This window comes from Harpia harpyja, chromosome 16, assembly GCF_026419915.1.
Source record: "Harpia harpyja isolate bHarHar1 chromosome 16, bHarHar1 primary haplotype, whole genome shotgun sequence".
Classification (NCBI taxonomy): domain Eukaryota; kingdom Metazoa; phylum Chordata; class Aves; order Accipitriformes; family Accipitridae; genus Harpia; species Harpia harpyja.
Window position 1 is genome coordinate 5,578,220 of NC_068955.1, and position 21,668 is coordinate 5,599,887.

At 45.0% G+C, this 21,668-nt stretch overlaps 2 protein-coding genes across 3 annotated transcripts; one reads left to right on the top strand and one right to left on the bottom strand.

Annotated features, from left to right (window-relative positions):
* Positions 1-4,209: 4,209 nt before the first annotated feature.
* SRSF4 (serine and arginine rich splicing factor 4) lies at positions 4,210-17,111 on the bottom strand. 2 transcript variants are annotated; one of them, XM_052811406.1, is made up of 6 exons: positions 16,964-17,111; positions 9,762-9,904; positions 8,774-8,886; positions 6,787-7,001; positions 5,832-5,915; positions 4,210-5,652 (listed from the first exon to the last, which is right to left on the bottom strand). In XM_052811406.1, the coding sequence occupies exons 1-6, from the start codon at positions 17,068-17,070 to the stop codon at positions 4,869-4,871; spliced, it is 1,446 nt and encodes a 481-aa protein (XP_052667366.1). In that variant the 5' UTR covers positions 17,071-17,111; the 3' UTR covers positions 4,210-4,868. The 2 variants fall into 2 exon arrangements, with proteins under 2 accessions (XP_052667366.1, XP_052667367.1); XM_052811407.1 differs by lacking the exons at positions 9,762-9,904; positions 16,964-17,111 and adding an exon at positions 9,208-9,393.
* A 2,583-nt stretch (positions 17,112-19,694) lies between these two features.
* On the top strand, positions 19,695-21,668 carry LOC128152397 (heat shock transcription factor, Y-linked-like). Its single transcript, XM_052810618.1, has 2 exons — positions 19,695-20,367; positions 21,027-21,668. The coding sequence occupies exons 1-2, from the start codon at positions 19,849-19,851 to the stop codon at positions 21,666-21,668; spliced, it is 1,161 nt and encodes a 386-aa protein (XP_052666578.1). The 5' UTR covers positions 19,695-19,848.

The following is a 21,668-nucleotide window of genomic DNA, read 5'->3' on the forward strand; positions in this document are numbered from 1 at the left end:
TTGGAAAAGGGATTGCCCCAAAAGGCAAATAAGTCAACAAGAGGCTACAAAAATGATGACTTTAAATGAATGAAAGAGACCGGAGGGGAACCCAGCTGAACCTCTGGTTACAATTAAACTGGGAAATGATAAAGTTGAATTTTTAGTTGATACGGGAGCAGTATATTCTGTTTTGAATACTTACAAAGGGAAATTGGAAAATAAAACAGCGAACATAATTGGAGCAACTGGGAAACAGGAAAATAGACCATTCTTTCAACCCCTTGATTTAAAATTTGGAAATAAAACAATTACACGTGAATTTTTGTATGTACCAGAATGTCCGATACCCCTGTTGGGTCGAGATTTGTTATCCAAATTGAATACACAGATAGCTTTTGAGGGAGAAGAAATTCTTTAAAAGATACCAGAATCAAAGACAGGAGAAATATTGATGATACAGGAGAAGGTTAAGATTCAGGAGATGCCACAAGAAGTTGATGATGCTGTGATCCCTACAGTTTGAAACACAGAGATACCTGGAAAATCTAAAATGACACAACCTGTAAAAGTAGAACTGAAGGAAAATGTGAAACCAGTGAAATTAAAACAGTATCCAGTTAAACCTGAGGCTAGATTGAGAATCAAGAAATTAATTGATAAATTTTTGGAATATGGAATCTTAGAGGAGTGTGAATCTGAATATAATACTCCAATTTTACCAGTGAAAAAGCCATCAGGAGAATATAGATTAGTACAGGATCTGAGGGCAATAAATCAGATAGTGAAAGACATACATCCTGTAGTGGCCAATCCATATACACTTTTAACAACTCTAGGGGAGAATCACCAGTGGTTTACAGTGCTTGATTTAAAAGATGCTTTCTTTTGTATACCCCTGGAAGAAGGAAGTCGAAAAATTATTTGCTTTCGAGTGGGAAAATCCAAAAACAGGACGAAAAACACAATTGACATGGACAAGATTGCCACAAGGATTCAAGAACAGTCCAACAATTTTTGAGAACCAATTAGCAAAAGAACTTGAGATGTGGAAACGAGATGGTCCCAAACCTGGACATTTACTCCTACAGTATGTAGACGACATATTGATAACAACAGAGGAGAGACCAGCGTGTATAAAGGTAACAATTGATCTTTTAAACTTTTTGGGGTTAAGCGGATACAAAGTCTCTAGAACTAAGGCCCATATACCAAAACAGACTGTGATATATCTGGGTTTTGAAATCTCACAAGGGCAAAGACAGTTGGGAACAGACCGCAAAGAAACAATTTGCAGTATCCCGGAGCCGAGAAATACCCACGAATTGAGAACCTTCTTGGGAATGACTGGGTGGTGTCGGCTATGGATAATGAACTATAGTCTGTTGACTAAACCTTTATATGAAGCTCTTAAAGGTCCACCATTTGAATGGGGTCCAGATCAGCAGAGAGCTTTCAAGAATCTAAAACAGGCCCTGATGACAGCACCAGCCCTGGGACTTCCGGATCTGACTAAAGACTTCCAGTTATTTGTACATGAGAAACAACACCTTACACTGGGAGTGCTGACTCAGAAGATGGGAAGTTGGAAGCGACCGGTTGGATACTTTTCCAAACAATTAGACTTTTTCTATACAGGAAGAAGGACAACTGGAACATGATTGCCTGACTACCATTGAGTATGTATATTCCAGTCAAGAGGATCTGAAGGATGTACCTATGGACAATCCAGACTGGGAATTGTACACAGATGGTAGCAGCTTTGTTGAAAATGGAATCCGCTATGCAGGATATACGGTAACAACTGAAAAATCAGTTATAGAAACCAATGCTTTGCCAAACACAGCTTCAGCTCAGAAGGCTGAACTAGTGGCTTTGACAAGGGCTCTAGAATTGAGTGAAGAAAAGAAAGTGAATATTTGGACTGATTCGAAATATGCATTTGGCGTGGTCCATGTCCATGGGATTTTATGGAAGGAAAGAGGACTATTATCCTCTCAGGGGTCCAACATTAAATATAAAGAGGAGATTTTACATTTACTACAAACAGTTCGGAAACCAACTGCAGTAACAATCATGCACTGTAAAACACATCAATCAGGGAATATAAAAGAGATTGTAGGGAACAGATTAACAGATAAATCAGCTAAGGAAACAGCCAAAAAGAATACCTTACAAATGGCATTAATTCTTACAAAAACTATTGTAATACCAAAGGAAAAAACCTAAATATTCAGAAGAGGATGAGAAATTGGGAAGATTATTAAATGCAAGGAAAAATTTGAAAGAATGGTCAGTGACATACAATTTTACTAAGATTGTAAGATGTGACTTTTCCTATTCGGCCCCGGTCACGTCTCACCAACTTTTACAATCTAACTACATGTTGATTCATGAATTACTACCTATACCCATCGGAATAAATCTCGCTTTGGTAAAACAGTTACTACAACACAAGGATCTAGTTGAGATTTTAGAAAAAAATTAGGGAAAATGGACAGAAAACCTTAATAACTGTTCATAACAATGTGAAAGAAATACACCGAATTTTTGAAAGAGTGCAAAAAGATGCAGAACATAAATGGTGGGACACACTTTTCGGATGGTCACCTACTGCTACAAGCATCCTGAACAAGTTGTGTCACCCCATCGTGGTTCTTTTGATATTGGTTTTGATCAGTTTGACTCTGTCAGCAATATTATATATCCTAACTTGGAGAATGATGAATCGGCTAACACGTTTGACTTGTGAAACTTCTTTTAATCACATGATCGTCCAAGCTGTTGCAAAACAACAAAATGAACAAAGAAACCCAGAACCTCCTCCAATATATAGTAACTGATCAGTAGAATTATAGTGAAAGTATTGAAGTGATTTTCAAAACTTTCAAAGGGGGGAAATGTTACATTTTAAAAGAAATCAAATCTGATTACAACTGAAATATTAGGAATATAGAGTTGTGGGGTGTAACCATAGTAGATAAAGAACTTAAAGAATGTGCAGTACTGTACTTTTAGCTGATTATTGTTGGCTTGTATTTTCTTTCAAGAAGCCAAGAAGATTCGCTTCTTGAAAACTCCCTACCTTTCCCATTTTGATAACAAACTGAAAGACCAATCATTGAAAAGGTTGGATTTCAAAAGAGAACATAGTATACATTTTTATGCAAACTAATATAGATAGTGATGAGAATCATACTGCGCAGAATCAGCTAAAGGAGGTCAAGAAGCGGACAAGTGAGGAAGACTATGAAAGACCACCAGAGGGCTTCTGAAGACCACCAGAGACCTTTGCTGCACCTGCGTGAAGAGACATATACATATGCTAATGATTTACTGGAAAGTTGATGATTATGTATAACATTTCCCAGAAACTTAATGAATATGTATAACAGGTGTGTATTTAACTGTATCGTTAGACAAGACAGGTGCACACGATAGGTGGAGCGATCCCCCGTGTGCCCAGCGCTGCAATAAAGGAGTGCCTGCTTCTTAACTTCTCATTGCTGTTAAGGAGTTTTATTCCGGATTTCGGCAACAATGATTCGTGACTGAAATCCCAAATTCACAATCAGGGATCACAAAATCAAAGAACCAGAAGTAAACAGCTGGGACAGCTTTACATTCTCCTGCTGAGTGTGCTGGACTAGAAAAACACGTGTAAAAGCATTATGCTTCTTCCCCCTTCATTCCCCAAAGGTACTGTAAGAAAGGCCAACGGTGTGAAGATGAAACAATTGAACTGATGATCTACAGAATAAAGCAGAGAGCAGAAAAGCACGCTTTCTGTGCCAGCCACACTTACCTCCAGCATCAGCTGTACAATGTGTAAAATGTTGTGGGACAAACAATGATTTCAGTTGACTTGAGTCAAGTGAGTTAAGTGGGTGAAAAATTGTCCTCTCTGTATTATGGAAGCTGAAGCTCACTATGGTTCATTTATAGAGACAGTGGAAAACAGGCTTGTCACCTTCGTTATTGCTTCTGGTTCATTTTCCTGTATTCTTCTCCTTATTGCAATGTTAAACCTCCAAACAACGCAGTAAGTGTTTCTAGAGAAACAAGTTATTTTAACTCGATTGTATTCGAGTGTCATGACTATATTAATATTGAAGTGGCTTTCTAAACCAAGAACCCATTCTCTGCAACTACTTCTGCAAATTCAAGCTTACGCCAATGGATATAAAACACTGACAAATCACAACACGACTTCATGTAACCACCACCAAATGTCATCAAGCAAAAATAGTCTTTATTCAAATTTCATGGAAACAGGAATCACTGTACTTTGCAAGACAGGGAAAAATAAAATAAAAAAATTTAATATAAAACAAGGATATTGTCACAATACCAGAATATGGAACTATACTTCTTTTCCCTATGGATTACTGCAAGTACCTATATTTTCTTTTTCCTTTTGACTGTGCTATTCACAACTTTGTAAGTCCAAAAAATATGAAACAGAAGTAGTATGAAACCTAAGACTTAGCACTTCCACTAAATGGCATACATCAAAGGGCATCAATTCAAGGGCAAAGACTGTTGAAGCCATCATACCTACCTATCAGTCATCACTGCAATCTCATAAACCCACCAAGGTGCAGTGCTCATTCTCTGCAAGGCTCTTCCTGGAAAACAGGGCAATTTTGGTGCTCTAGGAAGAGTTATATTTAAAGAGAACATTTCTATAGGATAGAAAATGAGCTGAACAGCCTTGCATCAGAGAGCATTGCAGGGAGGGAGCACTGCAGTTAATAATGACAGACATACCATCAGGGTTGTTAAAAATATACAGCATCGACATGTTTTCTACTTCAATCACTTGCGCTACAACTACTAAACATGTACAAAAGACTTTTCCAACCGTTCCAAGTGTGGCTGCAGCAAGGTTAGGATCTGGAGCGAGACCTTGACCGCGATCGGGAGTGTGACCTAGAGGGAGACCTAGATCTAGACTTGGACCGGGACCTAGGCTTTGAAACAGATTTAGACCTGGAACGAGAATCTGACTTGACATTTGGTTTTGACTTGGAAATCGACCTAGACCTGGAGCGAGACACCCGACGTCCGACTGCATCCTCACCCTCACCTTTTGCCTCCTTTTTGTCAGAATCTGCTTTTAGATGCTCCTTTTCTTTGGAGACTGACCTGGACCGCTCGTGGCTGTCCTTCCTTTTCTTCTTGCTACTTGGTTTGCTGTCTCGCTTGCTGCGCCTCTTGCTTTTCTCACTCTTGCTGCGGCTCCTGCTTCTACTTCTGCTGTCATCCCTGCTTCTCTTCCTACTTTTCCTTTTATCCTTACTGTGGCTCCTGCTCCTGCTCTCATCCCTGCTCTTGCTCCTGCTTCTAGCCTTGCTAATGCTCTTCTCCCTGTCTTTGCTTCTACTCTTCTCCTTGCTCCTACTCCTCATGCTCTCCCTCATCTCTCCCCTGTCCTTACTCCCACTCCTGCTCCTACTCTTTTCCTTGCTGTGGCTCCTGCTCTTTGCTTTCTCATCACTGTTATGGAGAGTGCCCTCAGGTTTATCTTTACTTTTGTTTCGGGATTTCTCTGCACTCCTGCTGCGGCTCCTACTTTTATCCTCTTTACTTGGAGTCCTGCTTTTCTCTTTTTGGCCTCTGCTACGGCTCTTGCTTCGACTACGGCTCTTGCTTCTGGAACGGGACACAGACCTGAAAGCGCAAAGGCAACAGACAGCTCCATTTTAGTGCGGCTTGGATTTGACTGCACTTAAATAGCATCCATAATACGGTAGGGAAAAGAAAAACAAACAGTGTTCCTACTGCAGATTTAGGATGATGCTTCTCATTTAAGTGGGTAGCCCCCCATTTCTTCCAACACAAAGACATACCTGGATCTTGATCTACTCTTGGAGCGACTACTACTGGCACTGCGGCTCCTGCTCTTATGAGAATGTCTGCTTCGAGAGCGAGACCTGGAACAAAATCAACCAGCTTAACATTAGCACATGCTCACGGACAGCTTGTGATCCCCCAGTCCCCTGTGGGCAAAACCCCATAGCATTAAAGCACCTTTCAAGTAGCTGAATGGTGATAGCGTTACACAGTAAAGTTACAAACTTAGAGTACCCTTCTCCCCACTGCTCATCCCCTGCTGCCATGTCTGGAAGCGAGCAGCGTTGCTACTCTGGAAGAAAATAGGCAACCTTATTTAAGATAAGGAAACAAGAATCACTTTCCCAATCAAGTCAGAGGTTGAATACAGTGAGACACTAGGATAAAGCTTTGACTTCAGGCTTTGATTTCATAAGCAAGCTGTTCTGTGAACAGTAGAAGTTTGCCTGAGTTTTCTTGCAACAACAAGTTCTACTCCAGAATGGAAAGGGGAAATACTTGGTGGTGCGTGCTGAAGTAGTTCTCTTGATCACACAACGAAAGCAGCAAATCTCTAAGAAACAGGGAATGGGTGGGGGGTTCCAAGCTGAGAAAGTACTGTTAGTCCTGGTGCTTATAGCAGAACACAGTGTTCAGAGCTGAAGTGTTAAAAGCACCTTCTGTTTCATTCTGTATGCACAGCTCCACCTGCAAGACAGCAAGAACTACGGACTTGATGTAGTTGGGGAAGAACACGCTGTCAGGTGTTTAGCTAGCAGATACACACATTCAGCAAGGAAGACACCTCTGAACAGAAGCCTCATTTCCCTTGGTTACTTGCAGGTAACTAATACATTCTCAAAAACTAGATTTATTGAGAATTCTGAACACTTCCAAGGTGTTTTTGAACCTGCTGCATATTCATGTAATTGCAGCTAGATTCAGCCTGAGCTACGTGATAAAGAGACATACCTCGAATGGCTTCGGCTTCTGGAGTAAGAGCGGCGCCGCCTCGATCCAGGTCTGTCTTCCACTAATCTAATCTTTCTGCCATTTACTTCTGTCCCGTCCAGCTTTTCAAGGGCTCTTTTCATGTCAGAATAGGATTTGAACTCAATCACACCTTCATTTTTCCTTCCTTTGTGTGCATCTGCATATGTCACTTCCCCTGCCTGACGCATATAATCCTAGAGGAAGAGGACAGAATAACCATTGCCTCGAATCCACAGTCAGGCTTCCAGGCTGACCCTGTTCATTTTTGCAACGATTCTCACTTAGCCTCTTCTATTCACACATATGTCAGCAAGGGTTTTAGCACTGCAAATGCTGTTTGGTTAACGCCAAGGTTGCTGAGCAAGCCAAATAACACACTACGATTTCACAGAGTTTGTGTGATTAGAACCAAGGTGGTGTTGATAGTTTTGACCCAAACAATAATTTAAGGTCTCTCATCTCGAGTCTAGTATCAAATATGCTCTGGACTATGATAAGTTTCAAATTACAAAAGCGATTAAAGAAGTAAAATGCTTGCTCTCTAAATCATGTTTTCAAAGCTAACTTGGGAAAGGTGATAAACTTAAAGGTTGAATAAGAAGAGGCAAGAAGACTACAGGCAAGCAGACTTCCCTTCGTCCTCCACCTAGGTAACACATCTCATTCTACTGGAAGAAGCTGCCACACGAGTAAAAGCTCAATTCATTTTCCCACTTCATGCTTCCTGGCTTCTCTGTTTCAATTACTGAACACCTCTGTTTATCAAGGAGGGCCATTCTGCCCTGCTTCAAGCAAGCTGTCAGACAGGGCCATCTTTCAGCCGCTGTGGACTTTGGCTGCAATGGAAATGGGGCACAGAACTCCGGTTCAGTCTGTTTTCAACCCAGCTACTCCCATCTTAAGTACACTGAAATGAAAGCTATTCAAAAAAAGCAATGCATCCAGTAGAGGATTAATCATGCCATGCTCTACTTACAATTTTTAATACCAGAAGCAAAGACAAGCTATTGATGGTGTGAAGCATTAACAACAAAAGACATTTGAAGAATCTCAGTACGTACCTGAACTAGTGTTACATATTCAATTACAGACCAGTTTCTACTACGTCAAAGTTTGTTTAGAACAAATTTTACACATCCTTAAAAGAGAACCATAAAAGAAAGCGTTCCTGTAAGAACAAGTGCTTTTAACCATTGCTGCTAAGTTTGACAAGGAAACACTGTTTTGCACCTACTATCGAAATTCTGCTCCCTGTCCTGCCCCCTCAATCCACGATGTAGATAATCACAAGTCAACACTTCACCTCCAGGATACTCAGAGGTACTGTGGGCTTCACAGTGTTACCCAACACTTCCACTGCTGAGAATCACTTTCCACTCCTTTGGACTTAAGAAAATACTAGCTTCTGGCAGAGGTTTTGCATGATTGCTCATTCTGGAAGCATCCTTTCCCTGAAACTCTCTTTAAAATAGCTTTACATGGTGTGGACATTCTCGACAGAGACTGTGCAAGAACGATGCAATCATTTCCAAATAGCTCTAGCACCTTACAAGTTGATGAGTAAAATCCAAAGTGACAAGGGCAAACTCCTCCATCTCTAGTGAATCCTGCCACCAGCAGGATTAAAGTCTGTTTTGACAGGGCTTAAAGATAAAACACATCTGTACATGATGTTGGTTTGTGTTAAGGAAAAAAGTTATTCTCCCACTGTCCAGTGACACCGAGTCTGCAGGTCCAATTCCCAATGTCGCATTAATGATTTCATATATGCAAATACACTTCTGTATTGACTTAAATGTGTGTATTACTTCCAAAATCTACTTGTATACATATGAGCACTCAGACTTATTAACAAGTTGGAGTCAAGAACACAGGTGTATACCATTTTTCCTTGTTGAAACGGAAGCTAACTTTTTTACCCTTTGTGCTCTTTAATAGAGAGAGGGTAAAGAAAGGAGCCCCATACCTTAAGGTCTTGCCAACTGCAGCGGCTTGACAAATTTTCCACAATCAATCTGTATTCTGTACGGGTAGGAGGACCGTACTTATCTCTTCCGCTTCTTCTATAACCATATCCACCTTTAGGAGGTGACAAGCAGACAGCAGTACTTCAACTAGGGAAATGGAGCGCTCACTCTACATCCCGGACGAAAACTGTTCTGCCCCGTATGTTCGCAAAGACATTAAAAATTCACCCACCCGCTAGTCTGAATTCGATCCCCCTTGTATAAAATGTTACAAAGATCCAAAGCATTAAAAAACTTTTACTACAAGCACATAATTAAAACAATGCACATAATTATAATTACGTTACAATTAACATGCAATTAAATTTAAAGTTATTTTTAAAAGAGTTTGAAAGAAGAAACCGAATTAAGCCAGTTTACTAATGTTACTTACATTGCTTAAAGGCTTTCTGAATATCTGACATGAATAAAGCTTTTCAGGCACCTATTTCAGATTAATCTCATCTGTCTCTAACCCTTGGGATCCTCACCACCCAGGTCTAATGGGAAAAGGTTGCGGTCGTCACATGGCTTCCTTTTTTGGTCAGCCAAGGGCCACAAAGGTCAAAGAGCCACTCATGGAAAGGTAACCCAAGGTCAGCAAATGGAACGGGCAGTCATCTTAGCCTCAAAGGACTCTTTTAATTAAAACATTGAGGTCTTTGTTAAATCTATGTTAAACATCACATTGCAAATAAACCATTCAAATAGTTAAATGAAATGATAATAATAAAAATGGTACAAGAAACTGTGTTTATTAATTTATCAATTAAAATAGTTTAATACAACAAACAAGTTAATAAATGTTCAGATCAACAGTTACATTTACATTTACAGAACACTATTCACAACTTCATATCATTTTCTTTTAAAATTACTTTTTAAAAAATGAGCAAAAAATGTTTTATTTAAAATAAGTCACAGATACAAATGCATGTTAGTGCTTACTGCGTCCAGAACCGTAACTGCTGTCACGACGTGGGCCTCTGGCATGCTCAACGATCACTCTCTCCCCACAAAGATCTTTACCATTTAGCTCATAAACAGCATCATCTGCATCTCGCAGATCATCAAATTCAACAAAGCCGTACCTAGAGAGAGGGAGAGACAAAGAATCACTGGGAAGGAACTGAACTCGAGGTATCTGTGCTCAAAACCAACTCGCATCCCACAGCAGGTTTCTGCAGGGCCCAAAGAACGCGCCTCTCTGCATGCTCTTCTTTAGATGAGCAGATGAACGGTGGTTGCAACCTCCTGAAGGCTACCTAAGGGTTCAAGGCCATGAGCACTATACCCACAAACCCACTAAATATGGCACTATGCTGCACCGTATTCAATAAATAATTCAATAAATTTGCTCAACAGCAGTGAGGCTGAAATGGCATTTGACAGCTATTGCAGTATATATGTTCCATGGATTAGGATTTATCCTGATTTTTGAGAAGTCCTGGGTTCATTCCTGTTCTATTAGGAAGCTACCTTAATTCCTATACTTCAAAGGGAAATATTCATTCATCTCTGCAAACACAAGTGGTCTGTACACCCTGCATGAAAGGTCCAACAAAAAAGAAAATATGAAGGCAGGGTAGGAAAAGGGATTTTGTTTTAATCAGACTAATTTTACTATTGACTGTGGACAGTACTGATGGTTTGGGCAAGAAAAGCAACGTGCTCATGCAACAGGACAGATCTTCCACCTGCTGAGATACTTGCAGCTTCCCATGTACTGCTGAGAAAAGTGTTTTATGCCCACTGTATTTCCAATATCCTAGCACTTAAGAGAGCATGGCGAGTCCAAAACTTGTTAAGAGACTTAAAAAAAACACAGCAGCAGTAACCAGGAACAAATTTTCTGGGCAAATGAAGAGTCCACCTGCAGCCAAGAGGCCTTGCAAAGGCAGCACAGGGTGCAGGTCCAGAGATGAGCAAAGTTTTGTGTTTGAAAAAACCTGCTGCATTAGCCTTGCTCAAGACTTGGAAGTCACACACAGATCAAGCACAAGAGAAAGGATACAAATTGAAAAAAATAGATGATGTTAATTTCAACATTCAAATGAACCTTGTGGCATCAGTTCCCTAGTACCAAAAATGAACACAATACAGAGACGAAAGCTCACAGACCACTGCTTGCCTGAAAAGTTAAAGCATTTTCAGTTTAAGCTTCAGAGGTGCCACAGGCATCAGTGCCAACATCAGGCTGCTGCAAGTGCCTAATCCCTGTTGGCTAGAGATCCCAAAAGACTGAGTGTAGGGTTTTAAAATAATTTCTCACAGCTGGTGCTCAGGAACAAGCTGGTGACTTGCTTACAGCTGCAGAGCAAATTCACAGCAGCACTGAAGCAAAACTCAAGCCTGCCAATTTCTAACCTGACAAGAGTTAAACACCTATTTAAAAAACAGCATTGTGTAAATACCCATTATCCCAACAGGTCAGGGAAAGAGGACAAAAAGCATCAGAGTGCTGTTTATCAGAGTTCAGAGCCTACCTGTGTTTGAAATGACTTCTCCTTCCGTTACCTGCCAAGACCAGATCCGGGCTCCAGAGTCCCCCAGGCAATAGCCAAGGATGCTGCAGCCCCGTGCACAACTGGGAGCCTCTTTTCACCTGCAACCTCTCTGGCTGCTGTAAGCAAACACATAATCCTGAACTCGGGTCTTAGGAAGTCTCAGGGGGAAATTTTTGTGAGTGCTGGTGTATTAAATAATCCAGAAGAACAAAGCCCTGATACAAAAATGCTGGCCTCCTCTTTCAGGTCACTTCATTTTCAAGCTTTCTCACTACCTCTCCCAACCACAGCGCTACCAGCAGCTACAGCTTTGCTCTGTAATGATACCTGTATTAACAAAATACTTAAGAATGACTCCAAACACCACAAATAAGATGGCTGCTTTCACATGCAATTGCTGTAGTTTCATGGAAGAAACAAGTGTGATTGATTTATAACAACTGAAACAATCACAGTCATAAAACCATTCAAATTGCAACTTTCTTCCCTTCAATTCCAAAAATAAAGCAAGCAAGCGCAAACGTTTAAACGAGATCTCACCCTAAAAGCAATTACTTACAAGGTGAAGTGGCTGGTACGCACCAGCACTTTCAAGACAATAAATGCACAGACATTTGAAGCTAGAATAATGGAGGAATATCTGAATTCAATCAGAGCACAGTATTGAACTTGTTCTTCCCAGAAGTTGCTTGGGGGGCACTCAGTCACCCGTATCACACGCCAGATAAAAACCAGCACCTCCAGCAGCGCCTCGCTGCGCAGCACCAGTGGGCTGACACCAGTTCCTCCACTTGGCCTCCCACAGGAATTTGCTCCCAAGATGGTCCTACATCGACAGGACTTCGTCTGGCCAAACCATGATGGAAAGCGTTAACACTTTTTCTTCTCTTCGCTCATTCCAAAAGGGAATGCTTATCATTTACCCTATGCTGTTGGTCTTTTTCATCTGGGAATATGTAAAATGCAAGTAGCCCTAGAATAAAATGTTACTCTGATAGAAAAGGAAAAAACAAAAGTTACAAGAAGAAACTTCTAATTTCTTTTTTAAGACAAACAAGCGAGCTCGTACAAACCTTAAGATTACTTGCACTTAAAGCATACTAAAAATCATACCCCACATCACTCATAAATGAAAGTAATACTGATCCACCTGTTAAATATGTGTAATATTGCACCGTACGATCTAAAAACATGAATCAAAAACCTCCAGAAGCACAGTTTTACGCCACAGAAAGCCACAATTGCTGACACAGCCTTAACTACAGCAATCTGAACCTGCTGTTATATGACAACGGTGCAAGTAAATCTTCTTTTAAATGCCTACTATTACTACTTCATATGTGGCATAAAACTACTTACTAAAAATGTCAATGCAATTTACTTCTGCTAATGTGAAGCTGCACCATTTTCTGTTCACGTATCAAAAAAGGAAAAAACTACAGGAGTATGTCCTTATCCCAAGCAATTCCAATAGACTGAACCACCTAAAAGGTGGGGGTTTTGTTTTTTAAATCCAAAGTGAAAGGAAAAATGTGGTTTTCTAAAATTGCTTAATACCTGAAATAAAAGGCAGACCCTCATCTTTCTCCTGCTTTCAGCTGCTCCCCCACCTGCATCACTTTGAAAGCCTGCTGGATCCTCCCAGCTGGCTCTGCGCCTGCGCTCCATGCCAGCCAACCAGGACCAGCACAAAGCTCACCTCTATGACATTCCCCACGTGCCAATTTTTTCCCACTACTCATCAACAGCTGGTGCTGGAGCCCAAAAGCACGAGTCCCATGAGCTGAGAAGAACCTCAAAGCTGCTGTCCCTGCCTTTTGCCAGCACAGGCTAGAAATCCGTGAAGTTCAGATGGGTTGCAATCCGTCTGAGCTTGTCCTGCGGCTGCAGGGTCCATTCAGCAGCTGCTTTGCAGGTTCCCAACAAAGAGAGACCTGCTCAACTCTTGCCCCGCTCCTCTCTCAACAAATCAAGTTGACAGTTTGGCAGCTTTCCGAATTTTATATTACACAATTGCTTCATATGGACAGATACTCTCAAAATGAGCTCACTGCACCTCCACCGTTCCTCCTGCATCTCTGGATGAGCGAGGTCAGGGCAAACAGGCATCAACACAGGCAGCCGCAGAGAATGAAATGCATGGAAAACTGATTCCTGGCTTCAGCTTCATTTGGAATAAAGAATGCAATAAGTCCAGCCCTAAAAAACACTCCTGAAAAGTAACTTGTAGGCAGCTCGCAAACCACTCGAGCGGTACGCTCACCCACACCATAGCCAGGAAGGGGAACGGCAGAGACGCAGGCAGCACTCTGCGTGCCAGTTCTGCTCAGACCAGGCTACAGCCAGGAGCAGGGCATTATCAAGGAAAAGCATCTTCAGGCCGCTTGAAACAAAACACTCATTTAAATGAGTCACTGAAGTTACAACCTCAAAAAATACTTAATTTTCAGTACTTAAACTACTTAAATGTAAGAATTGGTAGTGATTCTTCTAAGTTTCTGCACTAATGACAAACACCACTGAGAATCTCTGGTCTTCTAGCACAGCTGAACACCTTAAAGCAAAAAGAAATTAAAATCTCACCTTATACACCCTAATATTAGCAAAGGAAAAAAAAAATCCACAAATCCACTGGAATTAAAAAACAATTCATTAGGAGGTCACCTTACGGTCATCTAGCTGTACTGGGTATCATTATGTTGTCACACCAATTTGTTTGTTTTTTTTTTTTAAATACCAATTGCTCTAATTGAAGTTAATGGGCATTAAATATTTTGGTGGGGATGGTGCAGGGAAATCAAATCACTTCTCTTTGGGCAACAAATGCAGACTTTGAACCTAGACAGATGAAAAAATTCAAGTTTGAAGCTTTTAGTTTTGATCTGTGTTCCTCAATGTGTTGGAGAAGTTACATCCCTCTGTCTTGCAGATATTTCATGAGGGTGAAGCTGTGAATTCTCGAAAGCTGGTCAGGGTGATGCAGGGCAGGTGAGTACACAGGCAGAACTACTTTTTAACCTAGCGAGATTGCAGATTGGTTTCCACATCAATGAAAGCTTGCAGCTAGAGTTATTACAGCTAGTTTTTAGAAGATAAAAAAGCAGGCTGAAAAGTCCAATTTTCTGATCACTTAGTACATACACTACTGTCACACACAGCTCCAGTTGTCAATGCAGTTCTGAGTAGGAAAAAAAATATGAAAACTATGAGCATACAACTGGAAATTGCAACTTGGAATGGAGAATCCTACAGAAACTGGATTTTTATTTTCCCCATCCTTCTCTCAGGTAAACATTGCTTTAAGCCTTTGAATTGCAAGCTTAAATTACAATTAGCAGCAAGCAGGACCCAGCTAAGCTTTTAGGACTTCGCTGTATCACATTGCAGTTTCATCCTCTTGCTTGAGCCTTTCAGCTCAACTGCTAAAATACTGAATGGCTAATCTCCTGCTGGCTGAGCATCGAAGATAGCCCACAAACTTCCAGAAGAAACTGAAAGAATCTCTCAAGTCAAACGCTGTGTGGTAATTTTTAATCATTTGCTAAGCACTACTAAAAATAAGTTGTGGAGAAAGGATCAGAGGGTGAACAAAGCAAACTGCAGAGTACCCCAGCAAAAGTGCAGCACGAGGCTACCCCAAGTAGGGAGACACAAAATCTGATAGCTCAGGTAAATTTTTTGTCAAACTGGAATTTAACAACAAACCAACAGCAGCCTGTTGAAAGAACTTCAGAATATAACACTAAAAAAGGAGTTAAATTGTTGAGTTAATCCTAGAAATACAGACTGAGCTCTATCTAACCCACAGCTGAAGCCACCTGCTACAGAAGCAAACAGCAAGGTGAATGACACCTCAATTACATTGAGTTTCCTGTATTCCTTCCATTACCTGCAACTTTTGAACTCTGTCTCCCCCAAGTGAAGTTACAAAAACGACTTTAGCTCTGTAATAAAAGCGTATCACATACAGACCACCTGAATTTTAGATAGAGGCAGGCTGTGCCCTCCTCCCCTCTATACCTGGTACTATTCACACTTATGATGCCACAAGTTTGGGCTGCTCAAGCACACCGGTAAGTTGACTCCTGCGCCCACACCACCTCCCCGCAGACGATTTCTAAACGCCAAGCTGGGATCATAGGGCTGGTCCTTGGTAGATACTTTTCAATAAAAGGAAGGAAACAAGTCCATTAGCCATGTCAGCCACAAAACTTGGCAGTTCTATGTCTGCTAAGAAAAAAGTTGAGTTTGTTTTTTGCAACATCTGTCTATGAAACACAAATATTTGATTTGGAGGCTTTAAATAGCAACAGGAAAACTCCCCCCCCCCCCCCCCCCAACACTTTCAAGGCTATGCAGTGGAACTGGAAAACAGAGCGCTCAGGTATTTCAGTTACGGGCAATCTTCAATACTGCCTGAAGCTGTGTTGGTTAAAACACTGACACATGCACACTTGTTTATTTTAATAATGGATTTTATTAATCTTATAAACCTGTTATATGTCCACCTACCAGTACAACTAGCATTAAAACTTAATGAGTTTTTTTGGTTTTTTTTTTTACACTCAAGGACTGACATTTACAAGAAATTCCTCTTCTCCACTTCTAAAGTGAAATGAATAATTAGCTCCCCTGGCTACTAATAATAAAATCCATATTCCACTTGGCCTTCCTAAGCAAGACTTCAAGTTGGGTTTCTTGTAAAAAGTAAAGATGCCAACACTCGTGAGGCTTTAAGTGTTGGGGAAAAAGAAGACACCAAAAATAGCAATTTATTTTCTCTTGAAAAATCCACACTTGAATGTCTTGGGCAAGTCCTGGTGGAGCAGGATCCAAACCCTCTAGGTGCAGGAAGGGGTCAGTTGCTGGAACAGCACACAGGTGAGAACACACACGGTACGTCAGGGCTTCCGTGGGGCTTTGGGGGGGCAGGACACCCCCACCGGCTGATGCTGCCGTGAACCTCCCACCCTGGGGGCTCTGAGAACAGACCTCTGCTGCTGCAAAGGGGGGGGGGTCTCTGCCCCCCACAAAGGGTTGGGTTTTTGGGGGAGAGGGGGGGTGTTCTGTGGTATGGCCTGGCTCACCCTTGGGTGCTCATCCTGGGGCACGGAGAGGCCTGGGGGTGCAGGGGAACCCCCTCAGGGGACACCCCCTCCCCACAGAGGGGGGCAGGACACAGGTGACTTGCCCCCCAGCCCCCCAATAACTGAAGCAGGGACCCAGGTGTCCTGCCCCCCCCCTTGCCACAGAGGCCCAGGCGTCCTGTCTCCCCCATTGCCACAGAAACCCAGGCGTCCTGCCCCCCCCCCTCCCCGCCATAGAGGCCCAGGCGTCCTGCCCCCCCCCGTTTCCATGGGAACCCAGGCGTCCTGCCCCCCCGTTTCCATGGGAACCCAGGCGTCCTGCCCGCCCCCCCCCCCATTTCCACAGAGCCCCAGGCGTCCTCCCCACACCTCCCCCAAGGGGCTCAGGTGCCCGGCGGGGACCCAGGCGTCCTGCCCGCCCCCCCCCTCCTCCTCCTCCTCTTCCCCCCGGGGGAACCCAGGCGTCCCGCCCGCCCCTCACGGCCGCCGCCCGGGGCCGGGCCGGGCCGCGCTCCGCCGGCGGGCGGCAGGAGGGGCCGGGCCGGGCCGCGCTCACCCGTTCTTGAGATCCACCTCCAGGATCTTGCCGTAGCCCTTGAAGAACCGCTCCACGTCCCGTTCCCGCGCCTGGTAGCTGAGGCGGCCGATGTAGACCCGCGGCATCGCGCCCGGCGGGGCCGGGGGAGGGGGGGGGGGGGGATAGGGGAGGAGGGAGGGGGGGGGAGGGCGGCCCGCGGGGGCGGGGCTGCACCGGCGGCGGAGCGCGCGCGCCGGGGGCGGGGCGAGGCGGCGGCGCGACGTCACGGCGCCGGACGGGGAGGGGAGGGGGAGCGATGAGGAGGGGGAATACGTCACCGAAGGCCACGCCTCCCTCCCCGCCTCCCGGCCTGGCCGAGCCGCTCTTAAAGGGGCCACGCCGCTGTGCGGAGTCGACTGTGAGACAGCGGCGCTGTGGGCCCCACCGTCCCCATCTACAGGGCAGGGACAGGGGTCCCCCTTCCCCCTACGGAGAGGGCGTATCGGTCCCCCCTTCTCCCATATGCAGGGCACTAATGGGGGTCCCCCATCTGTCAGGGGGCTTGTGGGGTCCCCACTTCCCTGATATGCAGGGCACGGGCGGGGTCCTCCTTCCCCACGGGTCTGGGGGCTCCTGGGGTCCCCCCCTCCCCATATACACGGTGTTGTTGGGGTGTGCCGTCCCGTGGTTCGGGGGTCTTGTGGGGGTCCCCCTTCTCCATGTACACGGCAATGACGGGGGTTCCCCTTCCCATGGGTCGGGGGGGTTGTGGGGTCCCCCTCCCCCAGCTGCCAGGCACAGGTGGGGGTCCCCCATCTGCCAGGGTGCTTATGGGGTCCCCTATATGGCAGGGGCTTGTGGGGTGCCCCCTCCCCAACGTGCCGCATACCGGTGGGCTCCTCTTTCCTCAAATGCAGGCAGGGATGGGGTTCCCCCTCCCCACACCCCGGGGTGCTCAGGGGTCCCCCCATGGCATCCCCCCTCCCTGGGGACACCCCCCATCCCTGGCCACACTCGGCCATTCCTCATTCCCACCGAGGAGCTACAACATCCCTCTTGCAGATCCCTAAATGCCATTTTTGGGGACTTATTTTTATCGTTTCGGTCGACACATCAGATGCCTAAATCGCACCAAACCGCAGCAGAGGCTCTCGGGAACATTTCAGCTTTAGCAGCCACCACCGCCCTAAAAAAACCTCCACCATCACCCCCTAAAAAATTAATACTGCGTCTCTGCAACGCCAGCAGCTGGATTCCTTAAAAAAAACCCCACCATCACCCCCTAAAAAATTAATACTGCGTATCTGCAAAGCCAGCAGCTGGATTTCCAACCACGATCCTGCTCATTTGACAAGTAGAGTTAAATTTAATTATTTATTCCTTCGTGCCCTGGTGTAGGAGTAAGTGCTCGGGAACATTTTGTGAAAATAAGAGAGTTCTCTAAAGCTTGTTAGGTTTTATTGCCGAATCAAATAAACAAGGGGGATAAAAGCTTTGCATTAATTTTTCTGGTTTATGTCACGCTTAATAGTGATCTTAACGATCTCAGAGTCCTTTTTTTGTTTTTTTCCCCACTTTATTTGTCGATCAGGAAAGCGGTGGGGCACGCAATGCTGCTCTGCCTCCAACGCCGGCGGCTTTGCTGCGGGAGTAAGAAAAATGCAAAATATTGAGGAGTTTAATAGTGGTGAGAGAGCAGAGGGGAGATGCTGGCAAGGAGTTTATCACAGGTTACATCTAGTAGGCTTCTTGTCTAAGGGAGGTCTGAGTGCTAGGGGTTATGGGGGGATAAAATGGCTTCAACATGTCCTGGCAAATTTAGCTGCTAACACAGGCTGTGAGTTTTAATTTCAAAGTGGGTTGATCTTCCAAAAGCACACGCAGTTGTAGAGGAGTCCCCTCCAACCTCAAGCAATGTCCCTGCCCCCCCCCCTTCTTCTCATCCCCCCGGACCCAGAAAATGCATAGGTATGATACTTAACTCCCCCTTTTCACACCCAAAAGCTATGTTTTTGGAATGAGAGTCCCTCCTGCAGCAGTGATTTTACATATCGGTGTTTTCCATTGCACGTCACCCTCCAGGGAGGTAAACATGCCGCCTGTGGCTCTTCCTTCCCATCAGCAAAAGGCAGCAGTGGAGCGGAGCAGCTGTTTACCAGTCTCCACCAGCGGTACTCATGAAAAAATATTGCATTGACTCCGAAATTGTGGGATGCTCAGCTGGAGGATGGCATTACCCAAAGCACGTTGTGGTGCTGCACCACGGCTGTGCACGAAATAACTGAAATCCTTGTTCTGAGTTGGCGCACCAGTTTATTTCAATTGCAGAGTATATTTAGGTGGCATTTCACTTCTAGTTCATCCTACGGAGCAGCACGGAGAGCCTGCTGAAAGCTGAGAGCATCACCTGGGTACACAGACAGCCACGACAGAAGCAGCGCTACTGAAATCACAGAGCGGGGTTTATTCCATAGAAGAGGGGACAGGCATTTCTGCACAGCGGGAAGGTGCCCAAGGGAAAAACTTCAGGTCTGGGGCACTTTGATGCCCAACGCCGCAGCCTTCCCCATCCCTCCCTGGGCACCATCTCCCAGAGGCAACGGGACGCAGCACTGCCCTAGCAGGACACACCAAATGCAAATAGAGTTGGATTCACCTCTTGGCTCAAAACAGCTCTCTCCATGAAAAGAAAGCAGGGCTTTCTAGCAATTTCTTCTGTCTTCCACTTCCTATTGCCACAAGACGGGTGCCACGCTGTGATGTCACTGTGATGCAACACAGGTGTCACCGTGACGCTGGAGAACTTCCCAGGCAGCTTGTGCCAGGGCCCTTCATCCTGCTGACCGGCAGGACGGAGCCTGGCTGGTCAGCGAAAGGGTCACGGCTGGAAGTTGCAGCCAAGCTGTGGAAAAAAAAAAGCTAAAATGGAGCCACCTTCACCAGAGACATCCTGCGCTTCTGACCCAGAGGAGCCAGACTGGTGGGCGACTTCAGCTTCTCCTGACCAGCCAGGAGGTGGTACGGGAACATCCTGGGATGATGCCACTGGACCTCTCGGAGAAGAAAACACCTTTCAAGGTTTGCCTGATGAATCCTGGACCTCCATCATATGGTTTTCTTTCTCAGAGGAGAGCTCTGCCAACACCAACCAGTCTTCAGCCTGCTCCTTCCTCAAGAAGCTCTGGAAGATCGTCAGCAGCCATCACTTCCAGTCAATCTGGTGGGGTGATGATGGAAACTGCATCGTGATCGCAGAAAAACTCTTCAAAAGGAAAGTGCTGGGGAGGAGGGGACCCCTGAAGATCTTTAAAACCGAGTCCATGAGAGGCTTCATTTTCCAACTTAACCTCCATGGATTCTGCAAAATGGAAGGGGATTCTCTCATATCTGCCTCCATCGAGGAGGTGCGAGCAGTAGCAGCAGCAGGTTCTGCTCTGGGCAAGGTATGACGGTTCCTCTGCACATGAAAGAATCCTCAGGACATTCTTGGGGAGAGGTTCATATTCAGAAAAAATAAGCCTTTACAAGGTGGGAGATGGGAATGGGAGCAAATGGCCTGACTGTGTCTCGCAGGTCATTTTCAGGAATTCTTGATGCAGGATTTCAGAGGAGCAGAAACGCTGTCAAAATAAGATTTTGGTTATTTCTGCTTACTTCGAATCTGTGAAACAGAAAGATCAGCCCATCATATTGTGCTTTCTTTGTGTTTGTGCCGTATCTGGCTGCACCAAAAATTTAAATCTTCTTGTGGCACCTGCTGAATGCTGACAAGATACCTGGCAGCATCAGATTATTCCCCACATGTCCATTCCACTCTGTGGTGCCTGAAAACTAGTGGTATTTGCGTTTCTCCATCAGTTTTTAGGCTTTTGAAAACCCTACATTTCTCTGCTCCCAAATGCCAAAAACACAAGGGTGGTTATTACTTAACAAACCCTATCCTAACATTTTATTCAGCTGAAACTTGAGGTTCAAAATGCCCCAGAGGGCCCTTTTTAATGCCCATGTTTGTTTTTGCTGATGCAGATGCTTAGTTATCAGATCTCCGTCTTTCTCCTCCTTGCAATGATGGCAACTAACTCCTCTCCTTTGCATTTTGTAGCTGCTCTTCTACCACAACCCCTTTTTTAAGACAGATTGCCCTAACCTCCTCTGGATGTGCATGCAAAGTGCTGGTGAAAGAAAGAGAGCCCCCGCTGCATCCCCACAGGGCCCCAACTTGAAGGACGACCACCCAAGAAGAAGACGACCTGATGCTCAGCCAGCGGTAGGAGCGGAGGAGGAGGAGAACGACACCCAGACATCTGCAACCACCAGCTCCACACCGACCGAGCCACGGGCTGACACAACCGCCCAGACGGGCAGTGCCGGTCCATCCCCACCAAAACGGCACTGCAGCCACAGCCCCGCTGGCAGCCAGGAGGCAGCTCCTGCTCCATCCATGGCTTCACCACACCGTGTCACACCTCCTGCCCCAAACAGTCCCTTCACCCTAGCCATGGGACTCCCCACATTTCCACCTGGGCAGCCAAAATTCGTTGCTGTGCAGGTCCCCGGGGCTGGCCTGCCTCCATTCTGCGCTCCATGGTTTGCGATGACCACACTGGCAGCACCATCTGCCGTTCCCGTGCCAGGGCCACCGCACGGCCAAGCTCCAACCCACCGCCACTGCCCGACCTGCACCTGCGGACCAAACACCGCAGCTGCCGGCGACAGGGTTGGACCTCAGTGGGGGCTGGACTAG

Bases quoted from the DNA above. Each gene is read 5' to 3' on its own strand.
- LOC128152397 (XM_052810618.1), top strand. From the start codon at position 19,849: ATGGAGCCACCTTCACCAGAGACATCCTGCGCTTCTGACCCAGAGGAG. The intron at 20,368-21,026 runs GTATGACGGTTC...TGCATTTTGTAG, and splicing joins CAGGTTCTGCTCTGGGCAAG to CTGCTCTTCTACCACAACCC.
- SRSF4 (XM_052811406.1), bottom strand. From the start codon at position 17,070: ATGCCGCGGGTCTACATCGGCCGCCTCAGCTACCAGGCGCGGGAACGG. The intron at 8,887-9,761 runs GTAAGCACTAAC...CACCTCCTAAAG, and splicing joins CAGTTACGGTTCTGGACGCA to GTGGATATGGTTATAGAAGA. The intron at 7,002-8,773 runs GTATGGGGCTCC...CTCTTCCTCTAG, and splicing joins GCAGTTGGCAAGACCTTAAG to GATTATATGCGTCAGGCAGG.